This window comes from Bos indicus x Bos taurus, chromosome 3 (assembly GCF_003369695.1).
Source record: "Bos indicus x Bos taurus breed Angus x Brahman F1 hybrid chromosome 3, Bos_hybrid_MaternalHap_v2.0, whole genome shotgun sequence".
Classification (NCBI taxonomy): Eukaryota; Metazoa; Chordata; class Mammalia; order Artiodactyla; family Bovidae; genus Bos; species Bos indicus x Bos taurus.
In genome coordinates, this window is record NC_040078.1 from 50,066,696 (window position 1) to 50,089,963 (window position 23,268).

Here is a 23,268-nt window from a genome sequence, read left to right on the forward strand (position 1 = left end):
TATCTTTTTCTGTCTGACATATTTCACTTAGCATAATACCCTCAAGTTTGTGTTGTCACAAATGGCAGGATTTCTTTTTAATGGCTGAATAATATTCCATTGTATGTATACACACATATGCATCTTTTAAAATTTAAGTTATAGTTGATTTATGATGTGTAAATCTAGTGTACAGCAAAATTATTCAGTTATATATTTAATATTTTTCATCGTAGATTATTGCAAGATATTGATTATAGTTCCCTATGCTATACAAAAGGACCTTGTTGTGTAAATAAGTTCATTTGTATCATTTTTTAGATTCCATACATAAGTGATATCGTGAGATATCTATCTGTCTGACTCACTTCACTCAGCATGATAATTAATCTCTAGGTCCATCCATGTGTTGCTGCAAATGGCATTGTCATTTTTTTCTGGCTGAGTAGTATTCCATTGTGTACATACATATACCACATCTTTCTTTATCCACTCATCTGTTGAGTGACATTTAGGTTGCTTCCATATCTTGGCTATTGTAAATAGTGCTGCTATGAACACTGAGGTACAGGCATCTTTTCAAATTAAGGGTTTTCTCCAGATACATGCCCATGAGTGGGATTGTTGGATCATATAGCAACTCTGTTTTCAGTTTTTTAAGAATCTCCATGCTGTTCTCCATAGTAGCTGCACTAATTTACATTCTCTCCAACAGTATAGGAGGGTGCCCTTTTCTCAACACTGTCTCCAGCATTTATTATTTGACTTTTTGATGATGGCCATTCTGACCACTGTGAAGTGATACCTCATTGTAGTTTTGATTCGCATTTCTCTGATAATTAGCAATGTTGAGCATCTGTTGTGTATTGAGCATCATGTATCTGTTGGCCATCTGCCTATTTTTTCAGGGGGCTATGTTTTTTTTGCTAGTTGTATGAACTGTTTGTATATTTTCAAAATTAAGCCCTTGTTGGTCACATTGTTTGCAAATATTTTCTCCCATCTGTTGGTTATCGTTTCATTTTGTTTATGGTTTCCTTTGCAAAAACATGTTTAATGAGATCCCCTTTATTTTTACTACCTTGGGAGACTGATTTAAGGTAACATTGCTATGATTTATGCCAGAGAATGTTTTGCCTATATTCTCGTGTCAGAGCTTTATGGTATTGTGTCTTACATGAGTTTATTTTTGTGTATGGTGTGAACAGAAGTGGTGAATTGGCATCCTTTTATTCCGGTTCTCAGATGGAAAGTTTTTAGCTTTATGGGCTTGTTATATGTGGCCTCATTATGTTGTTGTACATTCCCTCTATATCCACTTTGTTGGGAGTTTTTTTTTTTAACCATAAATGGATGTCAGATCTTGTCAAATGATTTTTATGCATCTATTAAGATCAAATTATTTTTCTTTCATCTTATTAACACAGTATGTCATATTGATTTGTGAATATTGAGCCATCCTTGTTTCCCTGGAATAAATCCCACTTAATCAATCCATATGATCCTTTTAATGTATTGTTGAATTCAATTTGCAAATACTGGCCTATAATTTTCTTTTCTTGTGGCATTATAAAGGTTACAGTCCTATAGGATCCATGGGCATAAGCCCCTTTGGCCCTCAGAGCTAGGCAATGTGTAGTGTTCTAGAGGTAGCTGGACAAAGGTATAAGCTCTTTTCTAGGATATATCAGTGAGCTGGAGCAAGGCAGAGACAGCACACAAGGACTGCATCATCTATCAGCTTCCATTTGCTGAGGGCCTCCTAAGCCCTAGCTATATGCCAAAGCAGAAGCCTGTCTTTCAGGCTAAAACTTTAATATTGGCAAATGAGCCTAATTTGCATAATATCTAGGCACCTCTCAATTGGCTGCCTCTGTACTGAGCCCTGGATCAGGTGAGTTCAAGCTTGTAAGCCCTTTAAGACCTGTTTCTCAGACAATTATAGCCTTGGGGTCTTACAGACAGGTACAGTGTTTGAGTTTCAAAGTTAGATGTTTTGGGGGTTTGTATCTCAGGTGCTGGTCTTAAAAGTTGCAGTGGTACACGTGGGGTTCAAGCCCTTTGCTCCTCAGGTTGAAGCTCCAGGTTTTGAGTTCCCTCCTGACTGTGGATCACTGCCCCAGGAGAGGGTTTATAGTGTGACTGTCTCCCAGCCCCTCTTACCTGCTTTGATGTGGGTCTTCTCTTATTTGCACAATGCAGTCTTTAGGATTTTTCCCAGAGGAAGTTGTTCCATACTTAGCCATAGATTCACTGTGTCCACAGAAGGCGGTAAGCCCAGGACTCTCCTACATTGCCATCTTCAACTGGAACTCTCTGCATTTAACTTGGGGGAAAAAACATGATATGGAGAACTTTACCCCTGCCCCTGTTTTTCAGAGTCCACATGTGTTCCCCCAAACAATGTATCGGTCCCACTGCTGATGCCTCTTGTGACCTTAATGGAACGTGAGGCTGTCACTTTTGAAGGAACTGACATGTGGGAAAAAAACGATGAAAGCTGTGAGATTATGCTGAACCATCTGGCAACGGCCCGACTCATGGCGGAAGCTGCAGACAGCTACCGGATGAATGCTGAGAGGATCCTGGCCGGTAAGAGCTGGTTTTGGTTAAGCTGCTCTCTGCACAGTAATTGGAATGAAGGAATGAAAAGAGCATCAATGCTCTCAATTAGAAAAAGACCAAATAGGAAAGATTAAGACCTGGGAATTCCATTTCTTGTATTACTTATTCTTAATTCCTGACTTAAGGATCCTTCTCTCTTCTTTTGTGTCAGTGTTATAAAGAAAATAGAGAAAGGATCAAGAAAGAATTTGTCAGTTTGTTTACCATTAGTACCACTAATAATAATAATTAGAAAACATGATGGGCCCACATGAGGAGTTAGGGTTCTATTGGACTTATCTATATTCTTGTTTCTTCCCAGACACACTGGGACATGAGCTCCTCTGCTCTTGGCATCAGAGGGTCTACCATAAGCCAAGCCTCTGAGATTGAGAGAGCTTGGAGAATAGCAACACAAGTACACTGATCCAAACTTGGGTTTGGATTAGTGTAACGTGTGTCTTCAGGAGTGGCCAGCTAGGCTAAACAAAGAGGGGGACAGAGGTGGGAAGGCCTTCCATGTAGGACTGTGGCTGAGGAAGAGCCAGTGAAGGGTTTTAAATATGAGAAGATGTTATCACATGATTAGGTTTGTTTTCAGTCTGGCATCTTTGTGCAGGAAGGCTGGAGGGCTGAAGCTTGTAGGCAAAAAGACCACTTAGGAAGCGAGTACAAGAATAAGGGCCTTGTCTCTTCACCACTGTATAATTTTTAAAACTCTTCAAGGACCTACAGTTTGATCCAGAAGGTTAAGAAATATATGGGGCAGGAGAGGCCTAGTATTTTGACCTGAAACAGAATTTGGGACTAAACAACTTGCACTATGTCTGCTCTAGGTATAAGCAATACATACCTGTTTCTTTTCCTCAGAAAGTTCAGCAGGGTTGGCAGTATAGGACTCAGATGCTAATTATAGGAGCTTCCCTGGTGGCTCAAACAATAAAAGCATATATAATTCAAGTCAGTAGATATTATTAGAATGCCTGCTTATACAAAACCAGTAAGTATATTACATTAGATGTTCCCTAAGCCAATGTATCAGGGTGGATTTTGAGAAAAGTATGTTTTAAGCTGTTTTACAGCAAATCACCTTAAAGGTATTTGATACTTCTCAGCTGATCCTGCTACAGGTTTTCACAGCAAGTTCTTATTGCTGGAATTAACTGTGAACCCAGTAAGGGCAGAAATTTGCTCACCGACATATCCCAGTACCCTGCCCAGGATAGGGGCTCAAAGCAGATTAACTCAATGAATGGAAGTTGTCATCTGGCCTCTAGCTGGTTATCTGCCAAAGATATTTTGGCATCACATGAAGAATGAAATAGGCTTCTGTTACCCTTTCCACCACCAAGAGACTATGATTTAGATGCTGGGACTATATTTAATGACAGAGCCAACTACTCCAGCAGTAATCAAGGATGAGAAACATCTGCCTGTATGACTCGAGCTAGAGGTTTCCCCTGCTCTAACAGAGCTGACTGAGAGCATCCTTGGCCATAAGTAGAACAGATCTCTTACACAGAAAAGAGAGTTAAGAAATGGGCCCAAACATATGATTGTTAACTGTTTCTTGACAAAGGTGGCAAGGTAATTCACTGGATAAAGTAGTCTTTCAACAAATGGTGCTAGAACTATTGAATGTCATGCAAAAAAAACCCTTCAATTTTACCTCATAGAATATACAAGCTAAACTGTAAAGCTTCTATGAGAAAACATAGAAAGTCCTTGTGTCTGGCAAAATTTCTTAAGCCATAAAAAGCATGAACTATAAAACACTGATAAATCAAAATTTTACATTTTGCTCTTTGAAAGACATTATTAAGGAAGCAAAAAGGCACACCACAGACCAGAAGAAAGTATTTGGCAAACATACATCTGATAAAGGACTTATTATCTAGAATATAAAGAATTCTTACAACTGAATGAGAAGAAAAGATTTGAATAGACACTATACCAGAGAGGATATACAATGACAAATATCTATATGGAAAAATGTTCAAAGCATTAGTTATTACAGAAATATAAGATTAAACCACGGTGAGATGCCAGCACCACTATCTAGAATGACAATAGAGTTCACAACTGGACTCTTCATTATGTTACTGATGAGAATATAAGACGTATAGACATTTTGGAAAAGAGTTTGACAGTTTCTTTAAACATATATTTACCATATGAGCCAGTACTTCCACTTCCAAAGATATGAAAACACATGTCCATGCTAAGACTTAATCACAGATGTTCACATTATTCATAACAGCCAGAAACTGGAGACAATCGAAATGTCTTACCACTCAGTAAACAAAATGCAGTATATCCATATAACTGAATACTACTCAGCAATAAAAAGGAATTATTAACAGGCAACAATATGGAATAATATCAAATTTCTAGAAAAGGCAAAATAGCAATGGAAAGCAGATTAATGGTGTGGGGTAGGTTCAGGGATTGACTGAGAAGAGGTACTAGAGATTTTCTAGGGTTCTAAAGTGGTGTGATGTTTATACAACTCTATAAACTGTACAGCTAAAAAAAGGGTGAATCATGCCAAGTAAATTATAAAGCTTTAAAAAAAAATACTTGAACACTCCTGCACTACTACAACCCATGGTGGCTTGTGCGCACAAATTTTATTCTGTCATAGTGACTTAGTTATTCTTTCTCTGAAGTTGCTCAGATCCTTGGGGGTGGGGGATGGTCTCCCCTTCCTTATATAGAAAGATCCTATATTTTTCCTTGAGGGCATTTTTTAAGTTCTGAGAGATGTTCATTTTGATCTTACTTTAAACAAGCAAGTTTTCAGTCTATTTTCAACACTGTTTCAAGCAGAACTGAAGTTTTTTTGGTTTTGTTTTTATTAGGTTTTCAACCAGATGAAGAAATGAGTGAAGTCTTCAAGACTGAATTCCAAATGAGATTGCTTTGGGGCAGCAAAGGTGCACAAGTCAATCAGACAGAGAGATACGAAAAATTCAATCAGATTTTAACTGCCCTCTCACGTAAATTGGAACCTCCTCCTGTAAAGCAGATGGAGTTTTGATAACTCTCCAGAGAAGCTTAGGATATAATTTCAAGCTTATCTACTTTCTCCTCAGAGAAAGCTTATCATTTGATAAAAGTAATAATGTGCAAAACTGACAATATACAGCTTTTAGTATCCACAGGATATTAAACATGTAAATTGCACAGAGCACACTTATTTATGAATTGTTTAAAATTACTACTGATTTTAAAATAAATGGTAATTTATTAAGGTAACTGTTGCTAATGTTGATCAACAAATTTAAGTGAAGACCCAGCTATATTGGCTGGTTGCTTTCTATTACTGAGGTATATGACCATTTCAGTTTTAATTCCATGTCAGATAAGTGTAAATAGAAGAGTTTAAAAGCATGAAACTGAAGATATCAGTTGTATGATATTCTCTAACTAAATATGAAAAATGTAAATAGTCATATGAAAATATATCTTTTTGTGAAACAACTGTATCCAGTCTCTTTCATACTAAACAAACAATTCATTGTAGTACAATAATTCTACCTCCTAACTCCTTGGGGCACCCTGTTCCCTTGCCACCACATCCTGATAGTAAACCAAAATCGAGAGAGTGGTATAGAAAATTTAAGGTATCTGGCTTAGGGGACAGGGTAAAATAGTGCTATAGGTGGAGCTGACCCCAGAATACCTACAAGTTCCAACAGACGCTCTGGTGCTTGCTGGCAGCTGGACTTCAGTCAAGTTAGCCCTCAAATCCCATGTGCAGCACAGCGGCTGGTATGCAGTGGGCACCAGATGCTAGTGTGCTTCACCACATTATTTCACAATAAAGTAGCTTTTCCTCTAGCTGATAAGTATGAGTTTTCTAGGTTTTTTGACTTCCCAAAGGGGATACTTTCTAGTTTAACAGTTATCTGTCTCAATTTTTTTCTATTGTAGAATTTGAATACAAGTCTTTAAAGTATCAATAATAAACTTCTATCACTCTGCCACCAAGTGTCACTTAGCGATCTGCTTTTTCTTCCTGTCTTCTAAATAATATGGGGATCACACAAAATAGTTTTATATCCCACTTTTCTCCAAGAAGTTGTGAAAATTTCTCCAGGGTGGCCTTTGAAAAAAAGGATTGGTTCCAGAGGTTACACTATAATTTAACCATCACTCTATTATCGGTAATCTTAAGTATGTCCACCAGAACTAAGTACAAAGCTCTCATGTGGTCTATTTAATGGAAATATTAGTTTCAAATCCTGGACTCTGTATTCTCATTAATACAGCCTAGAATCATGAAGCCCTTCTTCCAGTTTTTAAAAGCCATCTTTTTTTTTTTTTTTCCTGAAAACACCAAAGCACACTTATACTTCTGGTGGTATGGGGGTTCAGATGCTCTTAGAAATCCCTCTAACTAAATTTTCATAAACATACCTTTTAATGCACTGTTAAGCTTCCCTTGTGGCTCAGCTGGTAAAGAATCCGCCTGCAATGTGGGAGACACAGGTTCAATCCCTGGGCTGGGAAGATCTCCTGGAGAAGGGAAAGGCTACCCACTCCATTATTCTGGCCAGAAGAATTCCATGGACTACAGATCATGGGGTCACAAAGAGTTGGACACAACTGACCAATTTCCACTTTCACTTCACTTTCAAGTTTGACAGAATGAAAAGGGAATCCCTAAGAAATAATCTTCTACTCCTCACCTCACTCATCAAAAGGAACAGCAAATTTAAATAAACTCTGTAAAAGGAAGTTAAAGACCCTGGGTAGCCCTAAAGGCAAATACTGACATCAACTCAACGAATGGAAGACAGTATCTTAAGGGAGCTGAACATGAAATGCCTCCATTAAGTAGGAATCCTTAAAGGATCCCTGTTGGCAAGCTGGAAAAGAAATAATTTGCCGGAAAAGAGAGGTTACCAGGGAACATTTACAATAAGAAAAATAATTGTAATGATAATGGTCTTTGGCGAGGATTTGCAACTACAAGTGAAAGTGTTAATCACTCAGTTGTGTCCAACTCTATGCTATCCCATGGACTGTAGTCCACCAGACCCCTCTGTCCATGGGATTCTCCAAGCAAGAATACTTGAGTGGGCTGCCATGCGCTCCACCAGGGGATCTTCCAACCCAGGAATCAAACCTGAGTCTCTGCAGGGAAGCAACTATAAGCCGGTCCTCAAATAGGTCTGGAGTAAACTTGACAAAATTTATAAAACTCAAAACCAAGAAACTGATTTACAGTGGTAACAACACACACACACACACACACACACACACACTATATATATACATATATATATATATATGTCAGAAGGCAATGGCACCCCACTCCAGTACTCTTGCCTGGAAAATCCCATGGATGGAGGAGCCTGGTAGGCTGCAGTCCATGGGGTCACTAAGAGTCGGACACGACTGAGCGACTTCACTTTCACTTTTCACTTTCATGCATTGGAGAAGGAAATGGCAACCCACTCCAGTGTTCTTGCCTGGAGAATCCCAGGGACGGGGGAGCCTGGTGGGCTGCCGTCTATGGGGTCACACAGAATCGGACATGACAGAAGTGACTTAGCAGCAGCAGCAGCATAACACAAACAGAAACAGTATCATGAAAAATAAAATGCTGGGGGGAAAAGATTTAGAATCCCAACAACTTCAGATACTGGAATTATCCCATTTTGAATGCAAAGCATTCATATATGGATTTGTATAAAGAAAACATGAACTCAAACAGGAAATGAGTATTTAAAAAAGGATCAGATTTTTAAGAGAAACTAGGTAGACCCTTTAGAAATGTATAATAATGAAACTCAAAACTCACTGGATGCTAATAATAAACAGAAGATTAGATCCAACTGGCTTCCCAGGTGACACAGGGGTAAAGAATCCGCCTGCCAAAGCAGGAGACACAAGAGATGCAGGTTCAATCCCTTAGTCAGGAAGATGTCCTTTGAGTAGGAAATGATAACCCATTCCAGTATTATTTCCAGGGTTATAAGAACAGTCATGGGGTTGCAAAGAGTTGGACATGACTGATTACACTTCAAAAACATATCGGAAGACCATGGCCAGAATACAGCAAAGACAAAAAAAAATAGGAGAGATTAAAAGTGAAAGTTAAATTGCTCAGTCATGTCCAACTCTTCACAACCCCATGGACTGCAGCCTACCAGGATCCTCCATCCATAGGATTTTCCAGGCAAGAATACTGGATTAAAAGACCTGAATAATTTGTAATAGAATGACCCAATGCATCTCATCAGAGCTCAAGAAGGAAAGAGAGAGAGAGGGGAAGGAATTCATCCAGAAGAGTGAGCAGAGAAACTGCTAAGCTTATAGGTATATTAAGGCAAACACTAAAAATAGTGTCTACTATGTGGGGTTAAAAAAAGTCAATTAAAACAGTAGCACAAACCAGGAGTGGGGTGACTAGTTACTAGAGTTTTGATAAAGTACTAATTACTCTTAGATACTAATTAGCTTTAAGTTTTAAGTGAGTATGCAAAGTATCAAGGGTAAATACTACAAGAACAGAAATTATGGTCCAAATTTCAAACTAGTAGAGAAAAAAAAAAAATGGAGAATACCAACAAGATTGCCGGGAGAAATATAAACAACTCGGATGTGCAGATGAATCACTTTAATGGAAGAAAGTGAAGAGAAAGAAACTCTTGATGAAGGTGAAAGAGAAGAGTGAAAAAGCTGGCTTAAAACTCAACATTCAAAAAACGAAGATCATGGCATCCAGTCCCATCACTTCATGGCAAAGAGGGGAAAAGTGGTAACAGTGACAGATTTTATTTTCTTGGGCTCCAAAATCACTGCAGACGGTGACAAGCCACGAAATTAAAATGTCTGCTCCCTGACAAAAAGCTATGACAAACCTAAACAGTGCATTAAAAAGCAGAGACATCACTTTGCCAACAAAAGTCCATATAGTCAAAGCTATGGTTTTTCAAGTAGTCATGTACGGATGTGAGAGCTGGATCATAAAAGAAGGCTGAGCGCTGAAGAACTGACGCTTTCAATTTGTGGTGCTGGAGAAGACTCTTGAGAGTCCCTCAGACAGCAAGGAGATCAAACCAGTCAATCCTAAAGAAAATCAACCCTGAATATTCACTGGAAGGACTGATGCTCAAGGTGAAGCTTCAATACTTTGACCACCTGATGTGAAAAGCTGATTCACTGGAAAATACCCAGATCCTGGGAAAGACTGAGGATGAGATGGTTGGATGGCATCACTGACTCAATGGATGCATTTGAGCAAACTCTGGGAGATAGTGAAGGGAAGCCTGGCCTGCTACAATTCACAGGGTTGCAAAGAGTCAGACACGATTTAGCAACTGAACAACAACAAACCAAAAATATATTTAAAGAGACATAAAAAAGTGAGATGAATAGCAGGCACAAAGACAGCAGAAATAAGTCTGAACTTATCAATAGTCATTATAAATGTAAACAGACTGAACCCTCTAGTTAAAAGTCAGAGGTGATCAACTAAATTTACAACAAAACCACTCTATGTATTTAAAAGAGAAATAAAGCATAAAAATACATAGAAATTGAAAATTCACTTTCTAAAAAGGTCAGGATAATTATGAAAGAACAGGGTATACTTTGTGAGAAGAATGTGGTGGGTTACTGAGGTGCTGGTAGTGCTTTTTTGCCTGACTTAAAAGTTACTGACTTTCTAATAACTTAAGCTGTACATTTATGTTTTATACATTTTCTGAATATTTTATCATAACATGTTAAGCATTGCTTAGGAATATTTGTATATTGTTGTATATTGTCACCCTGCTTATTTAACTTATATGCAGAGTACATCATGCACAATGCTGGGCTGGATGAAGCACAAGCTAGAATCAAGATTGCCTGGAGAAATATCAATAACCTCAGATATGCAGATGATACCACCCTTATGGCAGAAAGTGAAGAACTAAAGAGCCTCTCAATGAAAGAGGAGAGTGAAAAAGTTGACTTAAAACTCAACATTCAGAAAACTAAGATCATGGCATCTGGTCCCATCACTTCATGGCAAATAGATGGGGACACGGTGGAAACAGTGACAGGCTTTATTTTGGGGGGCTCCAAAATCACTGCAGATGGTGACTAAGCCATGAAATTAAAAGATGCTTGCTCCTTGGAAGAAAAGTTATGACCCACCTAGACAGCATATTAAAAAGCAGAGACATTACTTTGCCACAAATGTCCATCTAATCAAAGCTATGGTTTTTCCAGTAGTCATATATGGATGTGAGAGCTGGACCATAAAGAAAGCTGAGCACCGAAGAATTGATGCTTTTGAACTGTGGTGTTGGAAAAGACTCTTGAGAGTCCCTTGGACTGCAAGAAGATTCAACCAGTCCATCCTAAAGGAAACCAGTCCTGAATATTCATTGGAAGGACTGATGTTGAAGCTGAAGCTCCAGTACTTTGGCCACCTATGTGAAAAGCTGACTCACTGGAAGAGACCCTGATGCTGGGAAAGATCGAAGGCGGGAGGAGAAGGGGATGACAGAGGATGAGATGGCTGGATGGCATCACTGACTCAATGGACATGAATAAACTCCAGGAGTTGGTGATGGACAGGGAGGCCTGGCGTGCTGCAGTCCATGGGGTCACAAAGAGTCAGACACAACTGAGCGACTGAACTGAAGTATCAGAACTTGGTGAAGAAATTTTTTAATGTTATTCTATTAAAAATCTGAAAACCACTGAAAAGAAGTAAATGAAGGAACCATGCTCATCAACTAGAATATTCAGTATTAGATATAATTAGTTCTTAATATGATCTATAAATTCAATGCAACCCCACTCAAAATTCAATAGGACCTTTCAAGCTAGCTTGATTAAGCTTTTTCTAAACCTGTAATGGCTAGGAAGTCAAGACCATCAATGGTTAGGAAAGTAAGACAGATGGAGGAGGGTATCTGTTCTACCAAATATAAAAGCTCATGATTAAAATACACTATTGACTGGAGACAATATTAATATGTTTTTAGAGAGTGATACTGTTAACATCAGGGCTTCCCTGGTGGCACTAGTGGTAAAGAACCCACCCGCCTACCCAGGAGGCATGAGACACGGGTTTGATCCCTGGGTCAGGAAGATCCCCTGGAAGAGGAAATGGCAACTCACTCCAATAGTCTTGCCTGGAGAATCCCATGGACAGAGAAGCCTGGCAAGCTACAGCCCACAGAGTTGAAAAGAGTTGGGACATGACTGAGTGACTTAGCATGCATGCACAATTAACATCACCATGTGAAGTGGTTAGAGCTTAAAATGATCCAGGGTTCATTAGACAACTTGTGACTATCATTACCATTTACATTTTGCACTCAGGTTTTTGTTCCAACCCTATGTATATTATAAATGTACAAATTTTCAAAAAGGACACAGAGTGAAATTTTGAGTGAAGAAAAATTTTTCAGTGAATCTTATGCAGATACAGATACTTTCTCTGATTGGCTGAGCAACGTATACACTAGTGTCACAAATGACAGTTCTTCAGAATATAGTTCTGATTCAGATGATGTTGAGTATTAGACCAACAAAGACAAAAAAACTTCAGTGACTGATTCTGATACAGAAAGTGAAAATGAAACTCACAGTGCTGGAGAATGCTCCTTTGCTTCTGCAGAAGAGTGGATTGCAAACATTTCATGAAAATTAGACTTTACATGTATAACTACTGCATGTAATAACCTGCAAAGTGTTAGTGAAGTAATTAATTATTGGCTGGGCCAAAATAAAAATCGCCAGCCATAGGCATTCATTTCTGCAAAATCCCCTGGTCAATAATGAGTTAAATTACAGTAATCAAAAAAACTGTCATTAAAAATTTGATATATGACAGGAGCATAACATTGCCACTCAGTGGGGGAAAGGATGATTCTTTAAATAATTCTTGAACAAATGGTGAAGCAAATGAAAGGTAGAGGAGATGGTTCCTTACCTCATATGCTGAAATAAAATCTAGATGAATTAAAATACCACATGTGAAACGCAAAACCATAACACTTTTAGAAGAAAACACTGGAGAATATCATTTTTACTTTGAATCAAGGAAGAATTTCTTAAAACTAGATAGGAAAGCATTAAATATGAAAGATTCATCGATCTACATTAAAATGAACTTCTATTCATCAAAAAATAATCCTAGACAGACTGAAAAAACTGAAAGATAGCAGCAGCACATAAAAATAACAAAGTATTAGTATGGCAGGTAACCGCCAGGATGGCCCCAGAGCTTCCCTGCCACCTGGTTTCACACCCTTGTGTTGTCCCCTCCCACATATACCAGGGCTGGTTTGCACATCTGAGATTAGGCTATAAAAGATTGCCTATTCTACCTTGAATTTTTCTCCTTTGGATCACTCACTAAAGAAAGCAAGATGCCACACATAGTGATGAACATCCCTATGAAGAGGTCCACATGGCAAGGATGATGTGAATGATCTTGGAAGTGACTCTCCAGTCCAGTGTGAGTCAAAGTCTTGAGATGATTGCAACCCTGGTCAGAACACCCATGAATAAATACAGATACCAACCTAAGGAAAAAATGGGCAAAAGATATAGAGGCTTTTCACAGAAGAAACACAAAGCTAAATATGATGGTCAACATTATCAATAATCAAGAAAAAGCAAGACTATAATAAAATGCTATTTTACATCCATTGAACTGGAAAAAAAAAAAAAAATGAAGTCTTACTCCTAAATTGTTGGTGAGGATGGGAGAATAAATAACCCTTATACATTAACTTGTAGGTCTGTAAAAATGTTACAATCACTTCAAGGGGAAAATGTGGCATTCCCTTTTTAAATTAAAGATAAATATAACCCATAACTTAGCAATTCCATTCCTAGCCATAGATCTTAGAGACTTATATTAGTAAACATGCACATGGATGTACATAAGAGCACTGTTTATTCTAGCAAAATTCAGTAAACAGACCAAATATCCATCAACAGGAGAACAGATAAATTCTGTATATTTATATAATGGAATACTATACACAGTACACTGAACTATGCATAAATATGGATACATCTATTAAGTGGAAAAAGCAACTCTCAGAAGACACCATGCAGGGGCTTCCGTGGTGACTCAGTGGTAAAGAATTCACCTGCCAATGCAGGAGACATGGGTTCGATCCCTGGTCTGGAAAGATCCCACACACCATGGAGCAACTAAGTCCATGGGCCACAACTACTAGCCTGCACTCTAGAGCCCAGTAACTGCAACTATTGAGCCCAGGTGCCACAATTACTAAAGCCCAAGTGCCCTAGAGCCTCTGCTCCACAAGAGAAACCACCACAATGAGAAGCCCATGCACTTCAATGAAGAGCAGACCCCTCTCTGCAACTAGAAAAATGCCCACATAGCAATGAAGAACCAGCAAAGCCAAATAAGTAAATAAATAGAAGATACTATGCAATATTCAAATATACTTAAGAAGTGGGATGTTAATACATAAATCACTATGAACAAATGAATTAATGTACAAATCAATGTGCAAATCAACTAAAATAATCCCCTTTACTGTTTAAATACACATAAGTTTATCAAGCAATAAAAGTGGTACAACATCAATCACTAATAATTTCCATAAAATAATTAAAGTTGGGTTGGTATAACTTTGTTGACTACCACCAACTAAATAATGCCTCCATGATTTAACACAGGGCTGCAAACTCTTCCAATGACTTCCCCTTCCCGTTGCTAATTATTAATTTACTAGTGTACTACCTGGCACCCAGAGACAGTAGACACGCAGCTGATCTCCGTCTCACCTCACTGGTTAGAACAGTACCATTTGGATGCAGGCTGTATGCCAAGAGCCAGTGGCAGGAGCACCCAGTTAGAAGACAGACAGCACAAAAGATGAGGGAGTGGGAGCAAATTGGGTGGGGACTGATGATCCTGGCTGCCAGAACTGGGAACTTGTACTTTGTCTCAGATGAGCCAAGGGAGCAGTAGTGCTGTCACTTACCATATTCTTCTGGGTTATGAAACGGAGGATGGTAGATTCCCTCTCCTCACCCGTCTTTAATGACCAAGGCAGGCTAACCCTCCACCACAGCATAAGATGCCAAATAAAACAAAATGCTAAAAAAAAAAAAAAAAAAAAATCTAAAGGGGCACTACTGTTGTTTAGTCATTAAGTGGTGTCTGACTCTTTGTGACCCCCATGGACTGCAGCCTTCCAGGCTCTTCTGTCCTCAGCTCCCAGAGTTTGCTCAAATGCACGTCCACTGAGTGGTGAAAGGGCCATTTCTGCACCACAAGAGGCTATGCCCCCAAACACCAGTGTCTACCCACACTCCCTTCCAGTATCCCCAGCTGCTACCAGATCTTCGATATGTCTCCTCCCCTTGAGCAGGACGAGGCATTTCTTTGAAGGGTGAACAGAGGAGGTCTCCTCAGCTTAGCTGTCCAGGGTCCTCTCCCACTCAAGGGGCTTATGAAACCAAGAAGATTCCCCAACACCTGAAATAATATATATCTATAGTAAGACCTTCAACTTTGTCTCTAGTACTCAAGCCAGAAATGCATCATGGAGTGTCACGTGGTTTCTGAAATAAACCACATGTAGTGAAATTTATAAGATTAACAAGTTTTACTACTTTTCAGAATTATTTTTTACCAACCAGTAAGGAAATACTTCTACAGCATTAACTGCAGCTATTTCAGTGTGCACTGGCTACATATGAGCCCTGCTCATAACAGAGTATGACACCATCTTTACAGAGCTCAAAACATGGAAAACTCATCAGGTTTAGAAAGGAAAAAAAACCCATGTGGTAAAATGAAAAAAACAAGAAACATAAAACTCAGGATAGCAGTTATCTTTGAAGAAGATGGAAATGGTAATTTTCTATTTCTTGAGTTGACAGATTTATGTTTATTTTATGATGGTTCTTATCTCCTCAGGGTTGACATTTGGGGTTTACCAAATCAGCTCATTGCAAGCTCCCATTCTCTATAATAATGCCATTACAATCTTATAAAAATGAGTACAAAATCTTGTTAATTACTGAAATTGTGCTGAAATCAGGATAATTAATGTCTGTAGAATTTCCCATCTATATGTAAAGGAAGAAATGAGGCTACCGAAATGTGACTTATTCTTAGGACCCAGGTCAGGTGCCCATTATATTTTCTCTTAAATGCTGACAAAAATTATCCAGTACTTTTAAGAGTTGTCAAAGTTCACAGAAGTTACTCGTCAAAATCTGTATTTCTTAATGGGCAGAAGACTTAGACACTTCTCCAAAGACATTCAGATGGGCAACTGGCACATGAAAAAATGCTCAACATAAGTAATTATTAAATGCAAATCAAAACTACAATGAAGTACCACCCCACACCTGTCAGAATGGTCGTAATTTTTTTTTTAAATCTAGAAACAACAAATGCTGGAGGGGTAGAGAGAAAAGGGAACCCTCCTACATTGTTGGTGGGAACATAAACTGGTGCAGCCACTATGGAGAACAGTATGGCAGTTCCTCAAAAAACTAGAATTGCCATTTGATCTAGCAATACCACTCCTGAGCACATATCCAAACAAAACTATTATTCAAAAAGATATATCCACCCCAATGTCCATAGCAGCACTGTTCACAATAGACAAGACATGGAAGCAACCTAAATAGTCATCAACAGAGGAATAAAGATATAGCACATATACACAAATAGAATAATACTCGGCCGTAAAAAAGAATGAACCATCTGCAGGAACATGGATGGACCTAGAGACTGTCATCATTATCAAGTTAAGTCAGAAAGACAAATACCATGTGATATCACTTTTCTGTTAAATCTAAAATATGACTCAAATGAACCTATCTACATATAGAAACAGACTTAAGACACATAGACAACAGACTTGTGGTTGCTACGGGAGGTGGGAGGGATGGAGTGGGAGTTTGGGATTAGCAGATCCAAACTTGTAAATGTAGAATGGACAAACAACAAGGTCCTACTATATTCAATATCATGTGATACACCATAATGGAAAAGAATTTTTAAAAGAATCTGTGTGTGTTGTATATATATAACATACAAATATATATGTCTGTATAACTGAATCACTTTGCTGTACAGAAATTAACACATTTAAATCAATTAAAAAAATGTTTTAATTTATATTTTCTTATCCCCCACCTTTTGGCATCTCTTACATTGTCTATAGTTTCTTTGATTACAGACAGTGATTATACCCAGGAATATATTGGATTAGCCGAAAAGTTCCTTTGGTTTTTAAGAAAAAACAAAACAAAACAAAACACACACACACATTTTTTCATTTTCACTAAGAACTTTATTGAACAACGTATTCACCATTTTGTTCCACTACCTTCTGCCATTTTTCAGGCAACTTCATAATTCCATTTCCCCCAAACCTTATCTTTTTGAGCAAAGAACTGTTCCAGGTGCCTTTTACAGTCTTCCAAGGAATTTTTTCATTTTTTCCATTAAGAGAATTTTGTAAAGACAGAAATAAATGGGACATTGGAAGTCACGATGTCTGGTAAATAAGGTGGATCAATCAGAACTTTCCAGCCAAGCTGTTAACAGTTTTTGCCTGGTCATCAAAGAAACATGCAGTCTTACGTTCTCCTGATCAAAGATTATGGGTTTTCTCTTGACTAACTGTGGATAATTTTGAGTGATTGCTTTCAGTTGATATAAATGGGAACAGGACTTGTTGGAATGAATTGTCTGGTTTTCCAGAAGGAGCTCATAATAGAGGCCTCCTCTCCAATTCCACCATACACACATCACTTTCTTGGGAGAAGACCACCCTTTGGTGTGGTTGGTGGTGGTTCATTTTGCTTGCTCTGTGATCTCTTCCATTCCACATTACTGTACAGCATCCACTTTCCATTGCCCATCACTATTTTAAAAACATTTTCATTATGTTTAAGTAGAGAATCACACGCAGAAACATGATCAGGAAGGTTTTTTTCACGTAATTTATGTGGAACCCAAACATCAAAGAGATGAACATAACCACGCTGGTGCAAGTGATTTTCAACACTTGATTTGAGATGTTGGCTATCTCCCGTGTGGTATAATGTTCTTGATTTGATTGCTATCAACTTCAACTGGTCCAACAGACCATGGAACTTTGTCCAGAGAGAAATCTCCAGCACAAAACTACACAAACCACTCCTGACACATTTGATCAATTACAGCACCTTCTCTATACACTGCATTTTTTTGTATTTGAGTTTTTACCCTTCTTGAAATAACAAACATAATATGCCTAAATTGTTGCTTTTTTTTCCTTCCATCTTCAGTATTAAAATGGCTACACAAAAATTCACCAATTTTCTTTTTTCTAACGCACACTGATATGGCAGCAGTTACAATACAATCTAACAACATTGTTAAACTAAGCACTGCTAGAGCCATCTTATGGGAAAAAACAAACAAACCTTTTAGCCAACCCAATATTTGATCCCAGGTATATGAGCTCATTGAAGTAGTTTTGGTGGTGTTTTAAAATATTTTTTTCACTTGCACTAATACGTTCTTCACGAAGAAAATCTATCCTTTACAATAAGTCTGGAGATCCTTTTCCTTTTACTCTTTCCTTAATACTGCTATAAGGATGTTATCTTTCCCTACCAAGTAGGATATGACTTCCTTGATTTTGGTTCAGATAGTAAAAGTCCTTTTCATTGTTGAGTATTCTGATAGGCGTTGTTTTCCTGATGTTTTGTTTTGTGTATGTCCCTGCTTACAAGCTTGGCATGGATCTCTAAATTTTCATCTCAACAATTACAGCCCCTCATTGTTCAGGATCAACTCTGAATTTCATTCCTTTTTATAGTTTCTAGAACTTACTAATCATAGTTTTGTATTTGCCCTTTTAAAAAGGTTAATCTTCTGAAATTAAGACATCCTAAAATCATGGATGTGACACTAACTGTGGCCAACATTCTGTTTCCATGTTTTGAGATGCCATGAAGACACAGGCACTCGCTCTGACAGAAGCATGGGAAATGCTGACCAGCCTGAGACTAGATCAAGCTATGTAGTACAGGGACAGTTCTTATGGATGCAGAGGATAAGATGGTGTAAAAGGAAAAGTCTAACACAGCTACTGTAGAACAAAGATTAAGAAATACAAAGTATTATTCACTGTAAAGAAAGTTAACTTTTTTTTTTCTTTAGGAAAGCTTGAGAGAAACTAAAACTAGAATATAACTTTCAAAACTGCTTTGCAAAACTTGTTGCCATTTATGGAATGTAGCCATCTAAGTTGTACTACCTGGAGTGTAGCACATTCAATAACAAAACCAATACATCTCTTTAATTCACATAGCGATAATAAGAGAGAATTCTATACACCTTAATGGACCATGAAAAGATTATTTTATTCCATGAAAATATTCTCAACAGAGAACACTATCTTAAACAAAGCATTTACATTAAGAAATCAACATGTGCACAGAAGGAGTAAAAATTACTGAAAAATTAAAGATTTCTTTTGGACAATTCACATGTTCAAATTTAAGAATGATTTAAACTGTGCAAGTACAAATGTCTTCCTTATTGTAATAATCCATATACAGGTTGCACTATTCCACATGAAGGAACCTGCCTCCTACGGAAGCAAATCCTGCAAGAAAAACAAACAGTAGCTTGTAAAGAACAGTTAGTCCTCACAAGAAAGCCTTAAACTTTGCCCTCTGTGGCTATTAGCCAAAAAAACACAAGCACTTCAGGCTTTGTACAGAAGACAAACACAGCCAGATCACATTTCCTCTTCATTGCTAACCTTGAAGATAAAAATAGCACTGGATTTTAAAGCTACTTTATGTAGTCTGTCAGTACTGAATAATGTCACATTATATAAATAACCCTGTAACGAGATTTAAAATCTAAAACTTCATAGTTTACTAGCCTTAAAGGTAATACACTATATGTCAGCTGTGTAATAGGAGCGTACTTGATCTTACGAAGGCATCCACTTTCACACAACTGTCATTCAGCTTTAGTATTAATATAACTGGTAGTACAATTCAAATAACACTGGGGAAAACTATTAAAGCAGTCACACAGCTTCTAAAATATTGCTTGAAATCCAACAATACATAGACCATTTCACGTTTTCTTTCCTCCCTCGAAACAGTAAAGAACCAAATTAATCAATCTTCCATGTTAACAAATATTCCCCCCTCCCCCACCCACCTCCCTATTAAATGCCACTAAGAAATCAGTTAAGATACAAGTCATTAACAGAATCACAAATGCAAGGCAGGACAACATGAGCAATAGGGGCACTGATGACAATTATATATACAAGTATAAACATACAGAAACTCCCATTTTACAAGTAAAAGTGCACATAGATCATTACAAAGTTTCACTATATTTTATCCAGTTCAAATAAAATCATCACTCGGAAACAGACTATCATTGTAATAATTAAATGAGAACACGGTAACCCCAAATTAAAAGACAATGAGGGGAAAGGTCCATAAAACTTCTTATTGAAAACACTGAGTAAAGTAAAATGGACTCAGACATGTCTCTAGTTTGATGTGTAAATTTGAAGATGCACCATCAAACGTGGCAGAGCTCTAAAAGCCCCCTATGGAGGTTGTATGGCAGCTGCAGCAGCACTGCCAAGTTAAAGGAGGTCGCACTGAGCTGACACATGAAGCCCTTTGTGGGATACTGTAGTGGTAGAGTTGGCAATCAACAGATTTAGGCACTCTAGTTTAAGGCAGCATTTGAATGGAAGCAGCTGACTTCTGACAACAGTCCTTTGTCTTGAGGCGGTGAGTATCTTCTGTGTTTATTATGCCAGGATTTCACTGCTGACTATAGATTCTTCCCAGACTGAGGGGCTGAAGATCGATCATGTTTCAAAGAGTTCTTTGAACTGGGCTGTAGGCTAGAGCAGAGATGTTTTCTTTTTCTGATCATAAATACTTCAGGTTCACAAACTACTTCTTCATAATGCCAAAACTGGAATGTTCTGTAGTGGGGACATTATAGCAGCATACACAAATGCTAGGATGGAAACATTAGTGCTGGAGATGTTTGACAGAGTGATTTGCACTACAAATGTAAAACAAAACAAAGGCTTTGACAAGAACAAGGGATTATAAAAACATGCCTAAAAATCTAAACCCGATCACTCTAGACATGCAACAGGATGTTAAGCAAGCACAGAGGTGGCGCAGGCAGACACTGACAAATGGCAAGGATTCTGACAGACAATGGGTCTAAAAGCCAATTAAAACAGAGCTGGGACGGATAGTCCTGTTACGACAGTCAAATTTAATAAGAGCTCTGCATTCTTTCTAATTTGAATATCAGTAAAACAGATGGAAAAAAGGTTAGCCATTGTTGGCTTTTTTTCCTTTATATGAATAACTATAAATGACAAATTTAAGGGTTGGTATTACAATGATTTTTTAAAACAACACATGGAAATGCTAATGAAGTTAGTAAAAAATAATCATGTCTGCATGCACTCATGCAACTTGCTTCTCTCACTCTCTCTGAGCCTGACAACTCTAACACCTCCCCCCCCAAAAGCAGCTGCATGTAACCTCCTTCAACATCTTGCCCATTTCCTCAGAAACCCTCTTCAGGAACCTGCAGTCCAGGAGGAAAAAGAAAAGAACAATTACTGAAGACCTTTGGTAAGACCAAAAGGGATGTCCAGTTTAAAGCATCCATCCCAAATGCCTCTAAAATCATTTTATAGTCAGCTATTAAAAACACCAAAAAATGCTGGAACATGAGCAAAATTAAGGACCAGTCTCTTAACTGCTTCTTCACTTTACTTCCCTAGACAACTAGCACTGCCTATCTTGACTGTACAGTGTTTCCCACAAATGCTTACTAAAATTAGTTGGGAAAAAAACTATCCTAATAACTGACAATTCAGTTAAAATGAGGAAATGCCCTTCATGATAGTACAGATATATTCCTCCAACCCATTTAGTGAAAAAAAGTCATTTTTTCTTTCAGGCAAAATTTGCCAGTACTTCCCCACTATGCAAGATGTCCTCTATCTTAGTTTATTTAGAATCCACTTTCCTATGTATAATTGCTAAATGCTAGTATCACTAAAGTGACATTTCTCAAAAGACATTTCAAGATGAAAAATACAAGCATTAATTCAGAAGAAAGCTTGTACATTACTGAAAATTACTAGAAAACCTGAAAATATCCTTGGGTCTCAAAAGAAAGCCATTTTATTCACTTAAGAGCAAGACCAGGCCCATTTATTTTGCATCTCTTGATTAGCCTACTACAAAATAGATTATGTGCTACATGCCTGTTTTCTTCCTTTAGGAAACCAAAATTAAGAACAGGGACAAAAACGAAAATGATTACATCCGTATTTTATCCATTAGCTAATTATTATTACTTTTTCCTAGAAACTGTAGCTACAATTTGAAACTCCTATACCAAACCACTCTTTTGGGCATCAGCAAGCATTTCAGTGCAGTTTTACTTGAGTTCACTACCATCACTGTTTCCTGAAGCAAAGTGTAACGGGGTAGGGAGCTTTCTATCTATGGATTCCTGCCCAGTAGATCAAATTCTATGATTTATACGGCAGAAAAACATAAATCCTTCACACAGACTTAAGCAGAACACAGAGCAAAAGGCATCAGTTAAGCTTCACACCAACATCACTCAAATGGTAAAGCGTCACAAGAATAGCTTCTTGTGGTAATGTTCACATCCCTAAGATCGAGCCTACGCTCAGCTCACAGTGAACAATAAATCTTGGATGCCGTTTAAGCTTTCCTATGTTTTCCCACCCACTGACTGTGTTTTCATTTTGTTATCATTCCTATGTCATATGTGTTACAAAGTTGCCAATTAGTTTAGATGTAAGTTACTGCACCTTTACTGTTTTTCTCTAGAGTTACATCTATGTATGATGTGGGAACGTAGCCTTCTTCACCGTTCTGTCTCCGAGCTCTTGTCCATCCATCACCCTTGTCCTCCTCAATAATGTACAGAACTTCACCTTCTTTCATTGCCAGAGTGCCTTCATTATGTCCTAAATGAGAGTTTTCATAGCACAATCATAATTTAAGCATAACAACAATTGTGAATAAAAGTTACAAATACAAAACAATGTGAAACCCTGCTAGATTTCAATATAATAGAACTATGAGCACACTGACTCTCGTTACCAACGACTCCATGATGCTTTGTAGTTTGCCCAACACTTCCATATATTTATCTTGTTTGAACTGCACAATAACCCTGTGAGGCTGGCATTAACAGCAGCACCGTGAAAGAGGAAGTATCTGAGCTACAATAATATTGTATGATTTGACAGGGTACACAAACTTCATTTCATTACTCTAACTCCTTCCTCAAATTTGAGTGGCAGTGCTATCTAGAAAATTCATGAAGTTTAGATCAAGAAAAGAGTAAAAAGACAGTGAAAGGGCTGGAAGAAATAAGAATATAATTGTAGAAGCAGAATGGTCATAATCATAAACCACAAATCTCCTTCAAAATCCCAATCCCTTAGCCATTCCCAAGCTGCTTAACAGTAACAATTTTCACAAATGAATCTTTATTTAACATACGCTAAATTCTTCCCTTCCTCTCTACATTACAACAAGATCTTACTTAACACAATTTTCTCAGAGTGAGGAATAACTGAAAATTACTCAATTTAAAAACCA

The 23,268-nt window shown here is 37.8% G+C and overlaps 2 protein-coding genes across 9 annotated transcripts in view; one reads left to right on the forward strand and one right to left on the reverse strand.

Moving 5' to 3' along the window:
- BCAR3 (BCAR3, NSP family adaptor protein) overlaps positions 1-6,572 on the forward strand; it is a 152,909-nt gene extending 146,337 nt beyond the window's left edge. For 2 of the 3 annotated variants that reach the window (XM_027536464.1, XM_027536465.1), the window contains 2 exons: positions 2,359-2,571; positions 5,445-5,639. In XM_027536464.1, coding sequence (XP_027392265.1) covers positions 2,359-2,571; positions 5,445-5,623 — 392 coding nt within the window. In that variant the 3' untranslated portion in view covers positions 5,624-5,639. Of the gene's footprint in view, positions 1-2,358; positions 2,572-5,444 lie in introns of all 3 variants that reach the window. The other variant, XM_027536463.1, reaches the window with a different exon arrangement.
- A 12,369-nt stretch (positions 6,573-18,941) lies between these two features.
- Positions 18,942-23,268, reverse strand: part of FNBP1L (formin binding protein 1 like) — a 138,775-nt gene continuing 134,448 nt past the window's right edge. For 2 of the 6 annotated variants that reach the window (XM_027536466.1, XM_027536471.1), the window contains 2 exons: positions 22,470-22,628; positions 18,942-21,202 (listed from right to left, as the gene is read on the reverse strand). In XM_027536466.1, the coding sequence (XP_027392267.1) occupies positions 21,195-21,202; positions 22,470-22,628 (167 nt within the window). In that variant the 3' untranslated portion in view covers positions 18,942-21,194. Of the gene's footprint in view, positions 22,629-23,268 lie in introns of all 6 variants that reach the window. The other 4 variants (XM_027536468.1, XM_027536472.1, XM_027536467.1 and 1 more) reach the window with 3 other exon arrangements.